General features: G+C 41.1%; 1 protein-coding gene across 1 annotated transcript in view; it reads left to right on the top strand.

Moving 5' to 3' along the window:
- MAP4 (microtubule associated protein 4) overlaps positions 1-17,535 on the top strand; it is a 257,932-nt gene that overhangs the window by 102,488 nt on the left and 137,909 nt on the right. Inside the window, exon 4 of the mRNA XM_065399719.1 lies at positions 8-73. Coding sequence (XP_065255791.1) covers positions 8-73 — 66 coding nt within the window. The remainder of the gene's footprint in view (positions 1-7; positions 74-17,535) is intronic.

Here is a 17,535-nt window from a genome sequence, read left to right as displayed (position 1 = left end):
ATTGCAGGTATTTCAGCTGTTGGACCAGCAGTGTTAGAGAATGGTGACCATGGAATAGAAGATGACAGTACAGGTAAGAGAGTAATGTCCGAGTTAAACACAACGCTTTAGAAGACTTACCTATTTCCTCTGGTTTAGTCAGAACCTACTAGATGATCTTTGTTCTGGCAAAGTGTTCTTTTCTATGAGATTTTCAGTATTTATTTGGTACTTTCCGAAGAGCTGCTCGCTGCCCAGTGAACCTTGATTTTTTTTTTGTAAAGCATTTAAACTAAGCTAAAACTATCTTCTATACCAGAATTGCTCATATTTAGGAAAGCCCCTTTTAGAAGGCTTCATGTACTGTAGCCACAGTTAACCTAAGGAAGATGTATTTGAGATACTGATGTATTAAAATGACTTTCCAATGAAGCCCTAACATTACCTGGACTAAGTCTACCCTATTTTGAGTATGAACTTCCCCTGTTGTTCTCCCCAGTTTCAAAGTGCAGTATGATCACCAGCTGCGAGGAGAAGTTCACTGTGGTCTGGTTGTTCATCTTCTCTTCTCAGTTTTTCCCCCGACTCTCTTAGCATGCTGCCAAAGTGAGAGTCTATCAAAGTTGAAGTTTTGAAGTCCTCCTAAATCCATCTCTTAACAGCAATACATAATAGCTTGGTATTTCAAGAAACGTGCCATGACTAAATGGGCGAATCTCTACACAAATATCCTATGACGGGTTCTGAATGAGTGATTAAACTTCATGCCTGTCTGGGACATGCATTAATTGTCCTATTTTTGATCATTACATTTAGCTTGTTGATGTAGCTCGGATGTCACTATCACCACAAATATTAAGGTAGAAAATATCCTGCTGTAACAAGTATTCCAATAATAGGTAACTTTTTTCTTTTGTAGCGAAGGGGGGGAAATGGTTGATCAGCCAAAGCTCTTACGTTGTAGTAATCTTTGCTCTACCAAGTATACGGTTGTTCGGAGGTGGTTGTCATTCTTGGCATTGACCAGAGGTACTTGCTGGTCTCCTGAGTCACTAGCTCCAAACAGAGGCTAAAAATGCTATTTCGGCAGTGATCCCAGCCTATGGCTGGAGAGGCTGCACTAGAGACCCAAATTGGATCCTCTTGTAGTAGCATGTTACACTTACTCTGGTCTTCAGGTCCAGGCTCAAGAAAAACAAGCTTCCTGAGGCTATGAAGGGGTAGAAAACTCTCTTGTTGTGGTCAGTACTTGTGCGTTTAGAGAATTATTTAATTTTTAATGCATATGTGGTTAAATTGGATGCATTTATTGGGAAGATGAAGATTTACAAATATGGCACTAGTCTGTGTGCTTAACCTGCTTTTGTAAATGCTTGTCAAAATAAAGCTGTAGATTTTTACAGGAAAGTATAAAATTAAGGTGACCCCTGAGCCTCTCTCAAACTACTTCAGTTGCTCTTTTCAGTATTATATATATGCTGGAAGAAGTGGAATCCAAACGTATCCCGTAATGAAATTGTAAGTATGTGTAGCTGACTGCACTGGTGCACCGGGGTCCTCTTTTGAATGAATGATTCTGGAGGTTAGTAATAACCTTCCTTAAAGGCTAGTCTCCAGTAAACCATAACAAATTAATTTTAACCTCTCAGATGCTAAATACTAACAACACAAGCAGAGACCTTTGTAGATGACTGCAGCTTGTTTATTATCAATAGGTTCTGTCTTGACGTCTAAGTTTGTGAGGTTTGGAGTTCAGAAATTTTTCTTGTTAGATGTTGTCTAAAGGCAACTTCAGAGTGATAGGAATAGCAACATGGAAGCTTAAGTAGTCACTTAAGCATCAACTAACTTAGGGTTTTCAGACTAATGGGAAATGTGTATAATACAACTGTAGTCTTTTCAAAATGTCTCACGACATTGACCTCCTACAGTTAGTTAAATAATAGAGGGAGAATGATATTAAGAGGCACAGACAAGGGAGAGACTTTTTCAAATGAGATTTGAAGTGAGATGAACAGTTGATGAGCTGGGAAAATCCAGAAAGACTGTTCCAGAGAGCAGGAGCTGCAGAGAAGGTTTCATAACTTCAGAATTGTGGCAACAAACAGGTGATACAGAAGTAGAGAAACACAGTGTACAAGACAGAGTAGAACGAGATCATGGAGAGCTTTGCAAAACAGAGCCACATTGGAACTGGATCCTGAAATAATCATTGGAGATGGTTGGAGAATGGGGATAATGTAATCGTCACTTGGGTACGTAAATGCATCTCTTTTTTCACTCCCTAGATAGTTATGCTTTTTTTCTTCTGCAGTGGAATGTATTTGCAGTTTGATTCAATGGGATGTTGACTTGATGTAGTTTTCATTACATATAACTTTCTCTGCAGTTATCTGGAGTGTACAGTGGTTAGGATTAGTTAGGACTGAAAAAAGGCCTTTTTTTCCTTTTCCCAGATTAGCACTCACTTGACTAGATTAAGGGCATATCTACATGGGGACACTAGGAAAGTTGAGGTGAATCAACTAAAGGTGTGACGTGAATGCCTTAACTCCTCTCTGTGGGGGCTCTCGCTCACGGGTAAAGTGGCCTTAGGGTACGTCTTCCCTACGATCAGGCCGTGCGATTGCAGCACATGTAGGCATACTTGAGCTAGCTTGCTAGAAATAGCAGGGAAGCTGCTATGGCACGAGCTAGCTGCTCAAGTATGTACCCAGTGTCCTGGGTGGGCTTATGCTTGGGCATCTAGCCCATGCTGCCATGGCTTCAGCTTCTCTGATATTTTTAGTGAACTAACTCAATCAAAACTAGTCTTACACAAGCTGCATTCACACCTCCTAATTGCAGTGTAGATATACCTCCTCGAAGGATTAAATTACAGTGAACTAAGGCCAATTTACTCTTAATGAGAGAGTATCCATATGGGGGTTAACACACTTTAATTTATGCACATTCAGTTCATGGCTTTAGTTGATTTGGCCTTCCTGAGTGTCCCCATGTAGAGAAGCCCCAAAAGTCTGGATACCCCAGCACAAAAGGGAATTTTACAGTGTGATGCCAAACCCCACAAGGCTGGTTTTTGTTGCTGTTTTTCACAGTTTGGAATATCCAGATTATAGTAGAGTTGTGGGGTATCCTTGGCGGAAACATTGAGTGCAGGTGAAAGATTTGTGTAGTTAATTTTAGTACATTTACTTTCTAGTTAAGGGCTCAATCCTGCAAGTGCTGAGCCTTTTCAACACTTGCTGATTTAAGTAGGAGCTAAGGGTACTCAGCACCTCGCATACTGATGTTTAGTACCTGGCAGTATTGGATCTTGCATCTCTAGTGGTTTTCGTCTCCTTAAAAGCAATTCACAGAAATATATCTTGCTGGGTACAGTTTTTAACGCAAATCCTCCTTTTCAGAGACATCCTGAACTGCCATTCTCTCAACAGCACTTTGCCACTAATCTAGATTTACCACAGCTAATTTCTGCATGTAGCACAATTGTCTGCTCTTGCATGAAGTGAGACTTTTTCAGACTTTTGTAAAAATGAAGTTTCCTGTTTCTGAAGTAGTCTCTGGAAAGGTCTGCTATCAGTACTAAATGAAATATTGCTTGATGTGCAGTTTGCTGCATTAATGTTCATGTTTACTAATGATTTACGCTTTTTTGCCCTTTCCCCCTCCCTTTCCCTTCTCCTATTTCTTTCCCTCCTTTTCTATTTTCTCCTCCTAGAAGCCTAGACTGTCTTCTAACACTGGGGCTGCTACTGACACAAGACCAGTGTACTTTTCTACCTGCCATTACAGTTCTAAAACCTTCAGCATTTTACAGAGCTCTTGCTTTACATCCCTGGAGTTTACGTGTAGAAGAAACGTGTAGCTCTACTGTCCCACTTCTGCTGTCAGCTGATCAGCCCTCCTCCTCCTCCTCCCTCTCTCTGCAGTGCTTGTTGAAACCTTCCTTTCTTTGTGTAAGCACAAACGTGCATGACAGATTTTTTTTAACTGCACAATTTTAGCAATTTGTCAAGGCTACTTTTTAACTTACCTTTACAATTCCATTTTTATTTAATCCATCTTTTAAAAAAAATTAAAAATTCACTGGGGTTTTAGTTCTTAACGAAGGGTTTGACAGTAAATCCAAGCTGTGCTTTCATAGGGGATGGGTCCACCATGACTGCAGCTCTCCTCTTTCACCATCACTGAACACATCCTTAGAGTAATCCTGAGCTCCACCTGCCTTTGTCCTTGCTGCTTAGACACCTTTGTGAATAAGGATTTAAATTTAATGATGCCATTTTCTTTGCTAAGAAGAGGTGGCTCTTTATAGGATCTACTATAGAGACTTTAAATATAATTATTCCCAAATTTGCATCTACTGAGACCTAAGGAGCTTTGTCTTTTCTTTAAAACAACAACAACAAAAAACTCTTTTGTTATCAAACTGGCATCCACTAATCATTGCTTAACCCCCCTCCACCCCCAAAAAAGCAATTGTTTTCGTGTTTCGCACCCTGAGTCTCAGTAAACCCATTCGCATTGATACTGGACTGACTACTTCAAACTTGGAAGCAAGAGAAGAGTTCCATTTTAATTACAGCTTTTATGTGTGTTGATTACTTTTGTGGGAAAGGCATGGGGCTCAGATGCAAATTATTTTTACCTGCCCTCAAAAAGTATAAAGAATGAATCTGACTAAAGGAGCAATAAAAATGGAACAGATGTCAAGAACTACATTTAACTTGTCAAATTTCTAACAAAATAATTATCTGACAAGGCTCCAACCATACTGAAAGAAACAGTGCCTCTTTGAACTCCCGCAGATCTGTCTCTATGTTCAGCATGTCATTTGCAATTCCTGCTGCTATTCCAGCATAGATATAATTCAAGTCTTTCATGTGAAAAGTTTTGCTACTACAGGAGAATTGTCATTGAGGTGTAGATTTTTCCTTAATAGTAGACACTTTTTATTATAAATATTGCCCTCTCATGCAGTCCTTGTATTCACATGCTTTATCTGCTGCTAACAAATATATGTATAGACAAAATATAAAAATAGTGTACCAAAGGCATACACTTCTAGAGCACGTTAACTGCTATAACACCTAGATGGATTTTGATGCAGTACTGAGACTGAATTTTTCTAGACCAGGGAATGCTTTTTGAATGGACTCTGCTATAAAATAAATCTTAGTCTTGGCCCTAGTTTTAGGCAATAGTCATGAGGACATCTCACACATTTAATATTTTCAGTTTGAGACATCAGTCCACTAGAGGCTCTGCCACTAAGTTCAGGAAAGCAGTTTCACACTCAGTTTGCTCATGGAAAAATTAATAGCCTAACACGTAGCACTTTACAAACAGAATTCCTTTCAAAATGCAGCCAGCTCTGGGGTTGAACACAGTTGTTTTAGCCAAGCACAGTACAATGTGTAACAATTCTGGACACGTGAAACAGTATCAGGAGTCTAAGGCAGAATATGATTATCCAAATCTGCACGAGGCCACTACAGTGGAGCCAATACTCTGACATGGGTAAAAAGCATCACAGAACCTTTAATGATCAGGTGGCTTGCACCTGAGTATTTCTAGCACCGCAGTAATACCATAACCATACTGGGGCACTGGTACATTGAGTCACTGGAAGAGTATTACCTAGGGTTGCCAGTTTTGGTTGGAGGTATTCTTGGAGTTTTATTACATGACAGTCTTTAATTAAAGATTTAATCTTTAATTCCTAGGGACTCCAGGACAATCCTGGAGGGATGGCAACCCTAGCATTACCTGTTTAATTGCCAGCACTGCTAATTGCAGTACTCTGAGTTTTTCCTTGAAGGTCTCTAAGGAAAGTACTGACCCATCTTGGTTTAGCTTGAGAACTCTCTCAATCCCCACTGAAGCTGGTATGTGTCCAGAATTGTTACTTTGTATTACACACGTCTCCTTTATACCTTCCCCCCCCTCTGTACCTGCATTTTAGCAGGGGGTTAGACAAGATGACCCTTGTGGTCCCTTCTAACCCTATGGTTCTATGATTCTATGTCTTCAGCCTGTTTAATGACATATATCAGAATTTGAAAAGCTTTTCATTCTCCAATTAATGTGAACTTACTGCCTTTACTTATTGAAAGCCTCATTAGTTTGAAGCTGACAATTTCACAATGCGAATTTACTGAGAGCTCTGAACAGTAACATTTACAGTGTTAGCATTACTATAGGAAATTTACATCTGTTTATTTCCTGATAAGACACTGTGGCCTATGAAAAATTTTTAAAATGCGGGAGTGAAAAATGTTGGCATTCCTATCTGGTCTCTGTTTTTATGCATTGCCGAGCTACCACATGATTTGCAAAGACTGGTGATCTCTTTAGAGGCCAGGACTGGAATTACCAGGTCATGACTGAAGTGGATTAATAAAACTCTTTTGGTCCCCTGTACTAGAATAAGAGTGGCACTTGGGATTCAAGGTACATTGGCAATAGGGCCATACCAAGATCCCATTCTAGCTTTATGCATTTTTATGTAGCAAACTATCTTTAGTGGTGGTTTGTCACGTGGTGTTATATGGCCATTGGGAAATGTTCTTGTAATGGCCACAATGTTTCTGCTTGGTTGGCTGTAAAAACAATGATGCTATGATAATCTTTCTCCATCCTCGATATATCATTCTCTTAAAAGGATGCTATTCTCTTAAAAGGATGCTATGGGGCTCACTACCAGGGATTTGTGGACTTCTGGACAAAGACCAGTGACTGAGTAAAGAGGGGGCACCCCAGGGAAACATTTTTAGTGGAACCTGTCATTATCAAGCCTTGAGGAATTTTTGCTCAGTGACACAAGTCGTCATTCTTCCCCTCCACAGGAGGTGGGCAATGCTATCTGTGTCCCAAGCTCTAGGAATCTGCAACTGAAAATTAAACTCCCCAAGTGGTTTTATTATGCTGGATATGCATCTCTTTAATAAATTGCTTGGGTGGAAATATTTAACATTGTGGCAGTTAGTCTGGTAAAGTTGCCTTACAGGAAAACTCTGCCAAAGAAGTTCAGAAAACTAGCAGTTCCATTTTTAGCAAAGTCAGCCTTAACATCTGTCACCACTACCCAGCCGTAACAGTGCGTCAGACAGAACAAAGCAAAAGTTGATAATGAAAACTGGGGCACCCCTGTGAATCTAGTCACTATCAACTACTGAGTTGCATAATTCATCACACTTTATCACAAGACCAAAACTTATTTAATTATTTTTTTCCATTTTTCTGTATTTTCTTTTAATCGTGTTTTTTGTTTGAGATATGTATTGCAAATTTCCAAAAACTTATTTTGAGTTTATTTCTCTGTTGAAATGTCCATTAGAAAATTTCCATCTAACAGACAGATCAAGGTTGTCATGCATGTCTGATGCTGTGACTCTTTCTGGAGTGAAATGTAACACACGTTTCTCAGGGGGTGGGGAAGGGAGAATCGATTTTTCCTTATGGTTTCCAGTTATGCCTTTTTGTATGTCATAAGAAAGAAAAATGTACATTGCCTCTTGTTAAAGATTTAGTGCAGTAACTGTGTATGCCAAAGTACTCTTCTGAAATTTTCAGGAAGCTATCAGGCTTGTGTGTTGCTTTATTTAAACTGCACATGCACTCCAGGCTTTATTGCCCAGTTGCAGGAGATAATGTAGAACCTTTTTCAGAATATTTTATAACTTAATTTATGCCTCTAAAATTGTATATTATGTTTGATTCCAATAGTTTGTATATTGTGATGCTGTATATCACTTTGCTGAATAAAGCACCCTAATAAACACCTTGCACTAATGGCTCAATAACTGCACCTTGGTGGGAATCTTCTTGGTGTTTTATGTGAGACAAACTTTTGTTTAAAGTCAATATATAAAGTCATCCAGACTGACCTTGATTCTTATTCCTAAGTATTGCTTAGGGTTTGTTATAAAATTACAATACATTCTAGTTGTGTGTCTGTAAATGCCAAAGGACAAGTTCCTGCAAGAGGAAAATGGTCTGACGGTTGGGATAACATGCTGTCTAGATAACTACTGGACGACACTCCTCTCCTCGTCAGAGAACCATTTTAAGTGTAGTTTGTTCAGTAAAAGGAGCATTAATAACCTGGGTGAACTACATGATTCAGGTACTACTTAAAAATTAATACAAAGAATAAAGTCAAGTGTCTTCCACAACACACACGGATCAAACTTTCAAATCCTGAGAGCTGCACTAGGTGCCCAGTTCCATGTTGGGGCACTCAAATTAGTATTAAGACACCCTCAAACTTTGTATTGGATAAGAATGCTTAAAGTAGGGCATGAGAAGATTTTTTCCCCCTGAGAAATTCAAAGATGCGAGATTAAAGACGCTTGTTTCCTACTTCAAAAAAACAAACAAAAAAACCCTCCCCTCCTCCCCCTGCATCTTGTGCTTATTTGGCCCCTATGTTCTCAATAGTGGTAAGTTTTCAGAACTGTCCAGAGTTCACACTCAGAGTTGACTCTGGGCCATTAAAAGTAGGCTTACATCATGGCATATTTTCCAGAGAAGAATTATTTGAGTCTTAATTCTCATGGAGTGAAGTCAGAGCGAGCAAGAAGGAATCTGGCTAAATAAGCATGTTGTATTATTCTGGGAATTGTTATGCCTGTTTGAAACTGCTTTCTGTGCTTTTGGAGGACTCTAAGGGTACGTCTATACTTACCTCCGGGTTCGGCGGTAAGCAGTCGATCTTCTGGGATCGATTTATCGCGTCTTGTCTAGACGCGATAAATCGATCCCGGAAGTGCTTGCCGTCGACGCCGGTACTCCTGCTCCGCGAGAGGAGTACGCGGAGTCGACGGGGGAGCCTGCCTGCCGCGTGTGGACCCGCGGTAAGTACCTTGTAGTTCAAACTAAGGTACTTCGACTTCAGCTACGTTATTCACGTAGCTGAAGTTGCGTATCTTAGATCGAACTGGGGGGTTAGTGTGGACCAGCCCTGAGAATCATCCAGAATGGGATGAAAGTTGAAAGGAGAAAGAGGTAAGGAAACAAGAAAGGGTGGGGACTGATAATTTGGACTGGAGACAGGAGAGAATTTAGGTACATCAGGCAACTGAAGAGCACTAGAAACTCAGAAAGTTTCAGGGTAATTTGGTCTAGGATTAGGTTTTTAAAAATTTACATCTGTAATTGCTGCTTAAACTCTTCTTCCCGGCTTCCACATTTACTGGTATGCTATGAATAGGATAATGTAATTCTTTGTTTTCATTGCCAAGCGAGTCCTGTGAAGGGGCTAACTGGTTATGTTGGCACTTTCATACTGCATGGATGACTCTTAAGAAGCTAGATGTAAAGCTGCCCACCTCACTTAAACAAAAGAGAGTGCATTATACCAATACAGCCATTATGGTATACTCTGTTAAAACCAGCTGTGTGCACATAAACTGATTTGTGTTAATCAAGTGAATTACCATTTCAGTATAAATTGTCTAGTGACTTCAGACAACATTGCAATGAGAGAGATCCTTTCCTGGTCATCTGCTGCAAAATATTAAGATTTTTTTAGAAGCTAGTGTTTTCAGGAACTTTTCATCTATTGAAGAGTCCCTCAAAAAGAAGCTTTCATTGCCTTATGTACTGTTTGCTGAAATCCAGTGAAACTTACACATGAATAAAATACGAATTTTAAAGAGACTCTCACATTTAGAGTAAAAATACAGTATAAGTAAAGCACTCATCCAAAAGCAATTGACTTTGGCACCTATTTTTTGAATGATCTTTCTTATTAAGGTATTTGTATTTTGAATACAAATGTTCTCTTAAAATCCCAGTTTCAGCTTGATCCTGCAGTGACCATATAAGCCTTAGTTTGATATTGGTTTGTTCTAATGGAAATAACTGCTATGAAGCTCTAATGCCGACTCTGCAGGATTGAGTAGGGGAGGAATATGCTTGTTTTAAGTACAAAACTTGATATTTAGAAAATTGCAGGAGGAACTACCATAATGGATGCTAAAATTCATATTAGTTCCTTGTGGTCACAGATCCACAGATTTTTAAAGCTGAAAGGGACCAGATAGTCTGACCCGTGTAACACAGGCCAGAGAACCTCACCCAATAATTTTTGCATCAAGCCAATAATGTCTATTTGAGCTGTAGCATAGCTTTAAGAAAAATATTCAGTCTTGATTTCAAGAGTTCAAGTGATGGAGAATCCATCATATCTTTAGGTAAGTTGTTCCAATGGTTAATTACCCTCGTTGTTAGAAAATTGAGCCTTATTTCTAATCTGAATGTGTCCATGTCCAGCTTCCAACCATTAGATCTCATTTCCTGAAGCATTAATGAGCCCTCTACAATTAGAATCCCCCCCCCCCCCACCTGGGTACTTGTAGACCATGATCAAATCACCTCTTAACCTTCTCTTGGATAAACTAAAGTAGCATTTCAAGGCTGACATTTAAATTTTCACTAGTGAATTGAGCAGCTATAAATGAATCTGTTCTTTGTGCCATCACAGTAGAAATGATTAGACCGAAGAATCTTAATTCTGAAAAAATAACAGGAGTACTTGTGGCACCTTAGAGACTAACAAATTTATTAGAGCAAAATTTCGATGCCTTGGAGTCAGGATACTTGGGTTCTACTCCTAGCTGTGCCACCTGACAAGTGTGACTTTGGGCAAGTCATTTCACCTCTGCCTCCATTTCTTCCTCTGCAATATTCCTTCCTCTGCAAATCATACTTTACTTACCTTCTGTATTTTAGAAAATTAGCGTATGCAACCATTCCTGAAATTACCAAATGTACAATTTGCTTAGCTGTTAAATGTCCAGAACATTAATATTTTAATAAAATCGCCTTCTAAGCAAAAGTTCTTATAAATTAATTTAATATTTTTACATGTAATTTGAATGTAATTTTTAAGAGAAGTGCTGGATTCACAGCCATGGAGACCAAAGTGCCCCATTATACACCTCTACCCCGATATAATGCTGTCCTCGGGAGCCAAAAAATCTTACTGCGTTATAGGTGAAACCGCGTTATATCGAACTTGCTTTGATCCGCTGGAGCGCGCAGCCCCCCCCCCCCCCCGAGCGCTGCTTTACCGCATTATATCCGAATTCGTGTTATATCGGGTCGCGTTATATCGGGGTGGAGGTGTACCACAGAAAAGTCCAGCCTTGGTATGTGTCATCCCTCCCCCCCCCTTCCCCACTGGGACCAGTGCCTTTCCAATATGCCTCTTTATCTGAAAGTATCATGTCTCGGAATGAGAGGGTAGTGTAATCTCCATGCCTTTTACAGCTTTGAGCTTTTTAATGAGATGGCCTACCAGGGAGCCAAGTAGTGCTATTTGAGAAATGCTGCTATTCCCGTGGTATCAGTGCCCTTGGGTATGTGATTAGAAAACAATCCCAGCAGCTGAAGCAAGGAATGGCAGTAAGGTTCTGTGAACAAATTCCTAGTTTTGAGTCTGGTGCCTAGGTAGTAATACCTGATACGAGTCCAATTTAAAAAAGGTTATTTGGATCCGTGAAATCAGAGCTATAACTTTCCCAAGTTATGACATACTGTGCCTAAACTAACTCCCCCTTCACAACGCCCAGTGACCTATGGTAAGTAACAAATGCTCTGAAGCCTTGTTTTTAAAAAATGACAGACTTCCCCTTCCGACTCTAGATACCTTTCATATACAATTGCAGTTGAACCTCCCACCAGTAACTTTCTCATGTCAGTGTTCTTGTTTTTTAAATAAGGGAGGCTCATTTATAAAGGGTTGAATGCTTCTAAAGTAATGTATAGACTGTCAAGTTATGAAATTAAGCAGATATTTGAGATCTGGTTTTTAAAGCAAAATAACACTTATGTGAGAACTTAAAGAATCTTAACATGGTAATAAGTGGCTTGGGTAAGTCTGAGTATTATCTTTGTCTCTTCATTATCTCTTTCTAGAAACGTGTGTGCAGCTTTGAGCATTCTGCTGTATGGAAATGATATGAACATATAGGCATGTTCGTTTAGGGTCTCTGATACAAATACCATTGAAGGCAAATCTTACAGATGCAAGAAAAATGTGTGCATAGATATATATCATAAATATTACACGTCCCCTTTTAAGAGTTCTTTGCGGTAACCTAGATAGTGCTTGTATCAGAACTATTATGTCACAGTGGTAAAGAATCAGAGCCTTTCTTTTAACATTAAAGGAGCAACTTTATTAGACTATTCCAAACAATATCCTCTAAAGCTTCTCTGTTTGCTTCAGTATAGAGCTCAATGCTACAGATGTAAAGAAACAGCAGTTAATATCCTTGTAATATGTTTGCACCACTGCTGTCCTGAACAAGGACAGAGGGTATAATTGTTTTCTTGCATATTTTTCCCTGCCTGTCTGGCTCTGGCATCTCCACACTAGTACCTTTTTTCAATAGTGCTTTCATTTTTGTTTCACAAGCCTAAACATTCTAAATCTCTCTCAAATATTCTACCAGTCAGGGAATAAAGTAGCACTTGTGGAAATGGATACATTTGTGTTGGAGTCCTTTTTTCATTAATCTGGAAAATCAGAACCCCTCAAAAGCTGAGACTCCTGTTACTGAGTAAAGGGAACAAGAGGTCACCTATTCTACTTTATTTTGCAAGTGAACACAATGCAAGGATGATTTGAATTATCATATGTCTTAAATTGTAAGATCCGTGCCTTGGGGAAGCTTGTCTTATGTTTGTAAAATAACATACCTACACAGGATGTTAAATACTTATGTGATGTGGGACTTTATTATTTGGCTTTCCGGTTTAATGGCACTACCCTTCTACAAGGTAAAGAGAACTCTCTGCCTTTCTAGCATGGTGTCAAGTCGGTCAACAGATATCAAAACCAGATGGCCTGGATTCTGTTGCCTATGTGTTACCATGGCACTTGCCATTGGAGGTATATTGCTTTCTTCAAATATATATGAGATGTTGGGCGTAGATTAAACAAATTATCTAAACTCTTGCAAGAAGGGAGAAGTTGGAACTAAAAAGGATGTAGGGTTTTTAGAAAAACAGCACTCTTTTGTAGTGAATGCTACTCTTGTCTCCTAAATGCTACTCTTGTCTCCTTGACTCATGAAGGACAGTAAGTATTGGAACTCGTACAGCTATGGGGAATGTATTGAAAGCGGCTGTGATGACTACAAGTAAAAGGAGGAACTCTTTTGTTTCAATAAAAAAACGGTTGTCATGGCCATGCCTTTTTAAATGGTACCTTCCTAGCAATCATTCTGCTTTGACTTTTTGCTGCTTTAAGGGTTGATTCAAAGATGCAATGCATCCTGATTTGGATTGTTCAACAGAAAATAGAAAGTTTATTATGAATTTAGTACATATGTCAGGAAGATAACAAAAAGTTCTCTTTTCTGGCAAGGCTTAGCAAGAGTTAGAAAGAAGGGATGGTGATCCAAGGGAAAGTGTACTGTGATGGTGGGCTCTATTCACCGCTAGTGGAGCCACTTCTTGACCGCTCTGGGGATTAGCACCTTCCAGGTGCCGCACTTTCCTCTGGTGGTCTCTTCGTCACTCTCTCCTCCTCTCTCGTTCCAGGGACTGCAGCCTTCTGTTCGTCACTTGGCCCTCTGGCCAGATCACTACGTGATTTCCCTTTCCAGGGGGTTAAGTAAAAGTCTCTTGTCAGCAGCCTCAGGCAGTCTTCCCATTCATTGCCCCAGGTGCCATTCCTTCAGTGGCTGGTAGAGGAACCCAGGCCCGCCTTCTACTCCGGTTCCAGCTCAGGGACCCTCTTGTCAGGAGCCAAGGTCTATTCCTTCCTGAACCTTGCTCCTTCTTCCTTACCCTTTGGCTCTGCCCACTCCTCTGGTTTTGCCAATCTGAACTCCCTCCTCCCAGGGAATAACCGTAGGCTACCTGCCTTTGTAATCCCAACCAAACCTCCCTTCTTCTAGGGAGTGACTGCAGACTTCTTCCCTGCCAGCTTCCTGGATTTATAAACCTGGCCCAGCTCCTCCCCCAGCTGGACTCCATCAGCCAATTAGGCTTTAGTGCTCCCTGGCTTTCCTCCAGGTGCTGCCTATAGGTTAATTGGTCTAATTTACCCCTTCAGGCCTTGTGTGGGGTGGACACCCCATCACATGTACATACCAGTGGTTTTAAGTTTCTTAATCATCAACTGACAGCAGGATGAGTTGACATATCTGTTACAATACTTGGAATTTTCCGAGCAAGTGGATGTTGCTCAAAATATTCAAGATTCTAGGTTTCCAAAGCTCCCATGAATTTAGCTTAAAATTTCTACCTTTAAAATGGAACTGATGTGACAAAGCCGTGATTAGAAGTAAATCCTTATATTTTTCTATATTTCCTAACGAAAAATAGGAGCCCCTTTCCTGTTGGTCAGGTTTGCAAAATTGAGAGTTTACTAACTTGGACACTAGATCTACTTGTTTACCATTGCCAAAAGGTTAATGGTGACCAAATAGTCAACACAATTCATATCAATAACAAGGGGGAAGGAATGCAAGCCAAAATAGGGAAAGAACAGATTAAAGAATATTTAGCTACGGTAGATGTATTTGAGCTGGTGGGACCTGATGAATTTCATCCTAGGGTACTTAGGGAACTAGCTGAAGCCATCTCGGAACTGTTAGCACTTATCTTTGAGAACTCATGGAGGATGAGTGAGATACCAGAAGACTGGAGAAGAGCAAACATTGTTCCCCTTTTTAAAGATAGGTACTAACAGGGCCTAGGGCATTATAGGCCAGTCAGCCCAACTTCAATACCTGGAAAGATGCTGCAACAAATTAGTAAACGATCAGTTTGTTAGCACTTGGAGGATAACAGGGATAAAAGCAGTCCTCAGGAGCTATCCTGGGAGACCTTTTTCCTGACATCTTTATTCCCCGGCTGAAGGTATTTGGCCAGCGCTGACCTGTCGTTGATTACTCAATACCGTCTCAGAATATAGGTTAAAGATCTGGGATGTTCTAAACCTATTGCTTATGTCTGTGTGCACTTAAAGCTAATAAACTGCAGTGTTCGACAAGAGCACGCTGACTTGCATCTAACCCTTGATCAGACAGAATTGCTGAGTTCCTATTGATTTATTCCTAACACCGCCTAGAGTGAAATAGTTAAGTTGCCCCTGTTGGGGGTTCTGAAAACCCTGGGTAACAGATTGTGGCCTGAAACAAACTAGGATGTCACAAGTTATACATAAAATTTTAAGCTTATTTTGTATTCTTTCTTAAAGTAACTTTTTTGTTAGACCTACTTAAGCAGATAGGTTAGATTAATCCTTTCTACTCTTTAAAAAAAAAAAAAATAGATAAACTAACAAACTACTTCGTTCTGCTTTTATTAGTAACATGGCCAAGCTTCAGGGACAAGCTACTGAACAAAAACCAATCAGGAAGGAAATGGTTTCGCACAAATTAGGCTGTTAGATAACCCATGTTGTGAATTTAAAGCTGACGCTTGTTTTTTAGAGAAGCATCTCTGGAACAGTGTAGTGAGAGCACACCTGTGAGCGTAAATGAGGAAAGGGGACCAACAGCTGCCCCATTGATATCCTCAGAGAGCCACCTGGGGATGGATGGTAAGACAGCTCTTGTTTTATATAACAGGATGTAGTGTTCTAAATTGGCATCCCTGTCTCATGTTGGGTAAGCTAGGTTCTGAAGTGAGAGCTTTCTTAATATTTCATAGTCCTACCTCGATGAGTTTCTGCCCTCCCCCGACTGCCTTTTTATTGTATGCGTGAGAAGGGGTGGATGCAGAGGCTGTATGATTTTGTAGACTGAGCATGACACCAGGAGCCGGGAAATTGAGTTCTAATGCTGGCTCTGATTACTGGCACACCCCATGGCCTTTGGAAAGTCACTTAATCTTTCCATCTCAGTTTCTCCATTTGTAAAATGGGGACAGAGGGCTATTTATATAACTTTGTATTTTCCTAATACTATGGGTCTTGTTTTATCCCAGCACTCTGTAATTACGGAGTAGTGTTGACTTGTCCCAAGGATAATCTTGACCTTTCTGACTTTTTCTGAGCTAATCGTTGTTTTTTGGTGACGATATGTGCCTGGGTTATGGGGAGTTGAGCAAGTAGGGATGGACCCTCAGGGCTTAATCAGTAACTGAAGACTCACCCAAGCTGAAGATGGATGAATCTTTGAGTACGTGGCTATATTATGTTTAAATCGGGGTGGGCAAACTTTTTGGCTGGAGGGCCACATCTGGGAATAGAAATTATATGGCGGGTCATGAATGCTCAGAAAATTGAGGTTGGAGTGTGGGAGGGGGTGAGGGCTCTGGTTGGGGGGTGCGGGCTCTGGGGTGGGGCCAGAAATTAGAAGTTCAGGGTGTGGGAGAGGGCTCCAGGCTGGGGTGGGGGAGTGGGGTGCGGGGGTGTGTGTGTGAGGGCTCCAGCTGGGGGTGTGGGCTCTGCGGTGGGGCTAGGGATGAGGAGTTTGGGGTGTAGGAGGGTGCTCTGGGCTGGGACCGAGGGGTTTGGAGGGTGGGAGGGGGATCAGGGCTGAGGCAGGGGGTGGGGCATGGGGAGAGGCTCAGGGGTGCAGGCTTTGAGTAGCACTTACCTCAAGCAGCTCCCAGAAGCAGAGGCATGTCCCTTCTCCGGCTCCTATGCGGAGGTGTGGCCAGGCGGTTCTGCTGCACGCTGCCTCGTCTGCTGGCACTGCCCGTGCAGCTCCCATTGGACCATCGGAGGGGGGCCATGCCGCAGCTTCCGGGAGCCACATGGAGCGACCCCCCACCCTGCTCCCCGGCTGGAGTGCTAGAGAGGGGCCATGCAGCTGCTTCCAAGAGCTGCATGGAGCGGCTCCAACCCTGTGCCCCGGCTGGAGCACCGACCGGAGCGGGACAAGCCACAGACCCCGCTCCCCAGCGGGAGCTCGAGGGCCGGCTTAAAACAGCTGGCGGGCGGGATCCAATCTGTGGGCTGTAGTTTGCCCACCCCTGGTTTAAATGATAAAACTCAGTCTCCTGGGTTGCTGACCATTATTCTCTAACTAGCTCCTTTATGAACATGCAGATGTCTTTGAACAAACGATGTTTTGTCAGTAATTCAGGGAAGGTGCAGAAATTGTTGCCTTAAAAATAATCCGTGTGCTGCCATTTTGGAATCTCTGAAGTAACCTGTGCTTATACTTTCAGAGCAGTTTGTGGAGCTAATGTCCAATTCCACCAATAAAGTATCAAATGACTATTGGGTTAATGGTCTAATACTTCTAAAATATCATGCTGAAACACTTGTACAACGCAGCACGGGAATACATTTCACTAATACTATGGCTTGACCAGAATCTGAGAAGAAAATGCGTGGAAGTTGCTTAATAGAATCCTTAAAAATAGTGATGGAAAAGGTCTATTGGGTAATTGAATCTATCCGCAGGAGGATTGCTGTCTACCATCTGTTTTTTAGTGCTCTTGTCCCTTTTTAGGTACAGATATCTACTGAAACGGTGCTGCTATCCCTTTTCTTGGGAGCCTGTTGAGGAAACAATCTCTCATCTGTACTCTGCACAAATGTGCACTCTATCTCCTTCCCATTCGACAGGATAC

This window comes from Emys orbicularis, chromosome 2 (genome assembly GCF_028017835.1).
Source record: "Emys orbicularis isolate rEmyOrb1 chromosome 2, rEmyOrb1.hap1, whole genome shotgun sequence".
NCBI classification, from domain to species: domain Eukaryota; kingdom Metazoa; phylum Chordata; order Testudines; family Emydidae; genus Emys; species Emys orbicularis.
This window is presented reverse-complemented; position numbering and strand designations above follow the sequence as displayed.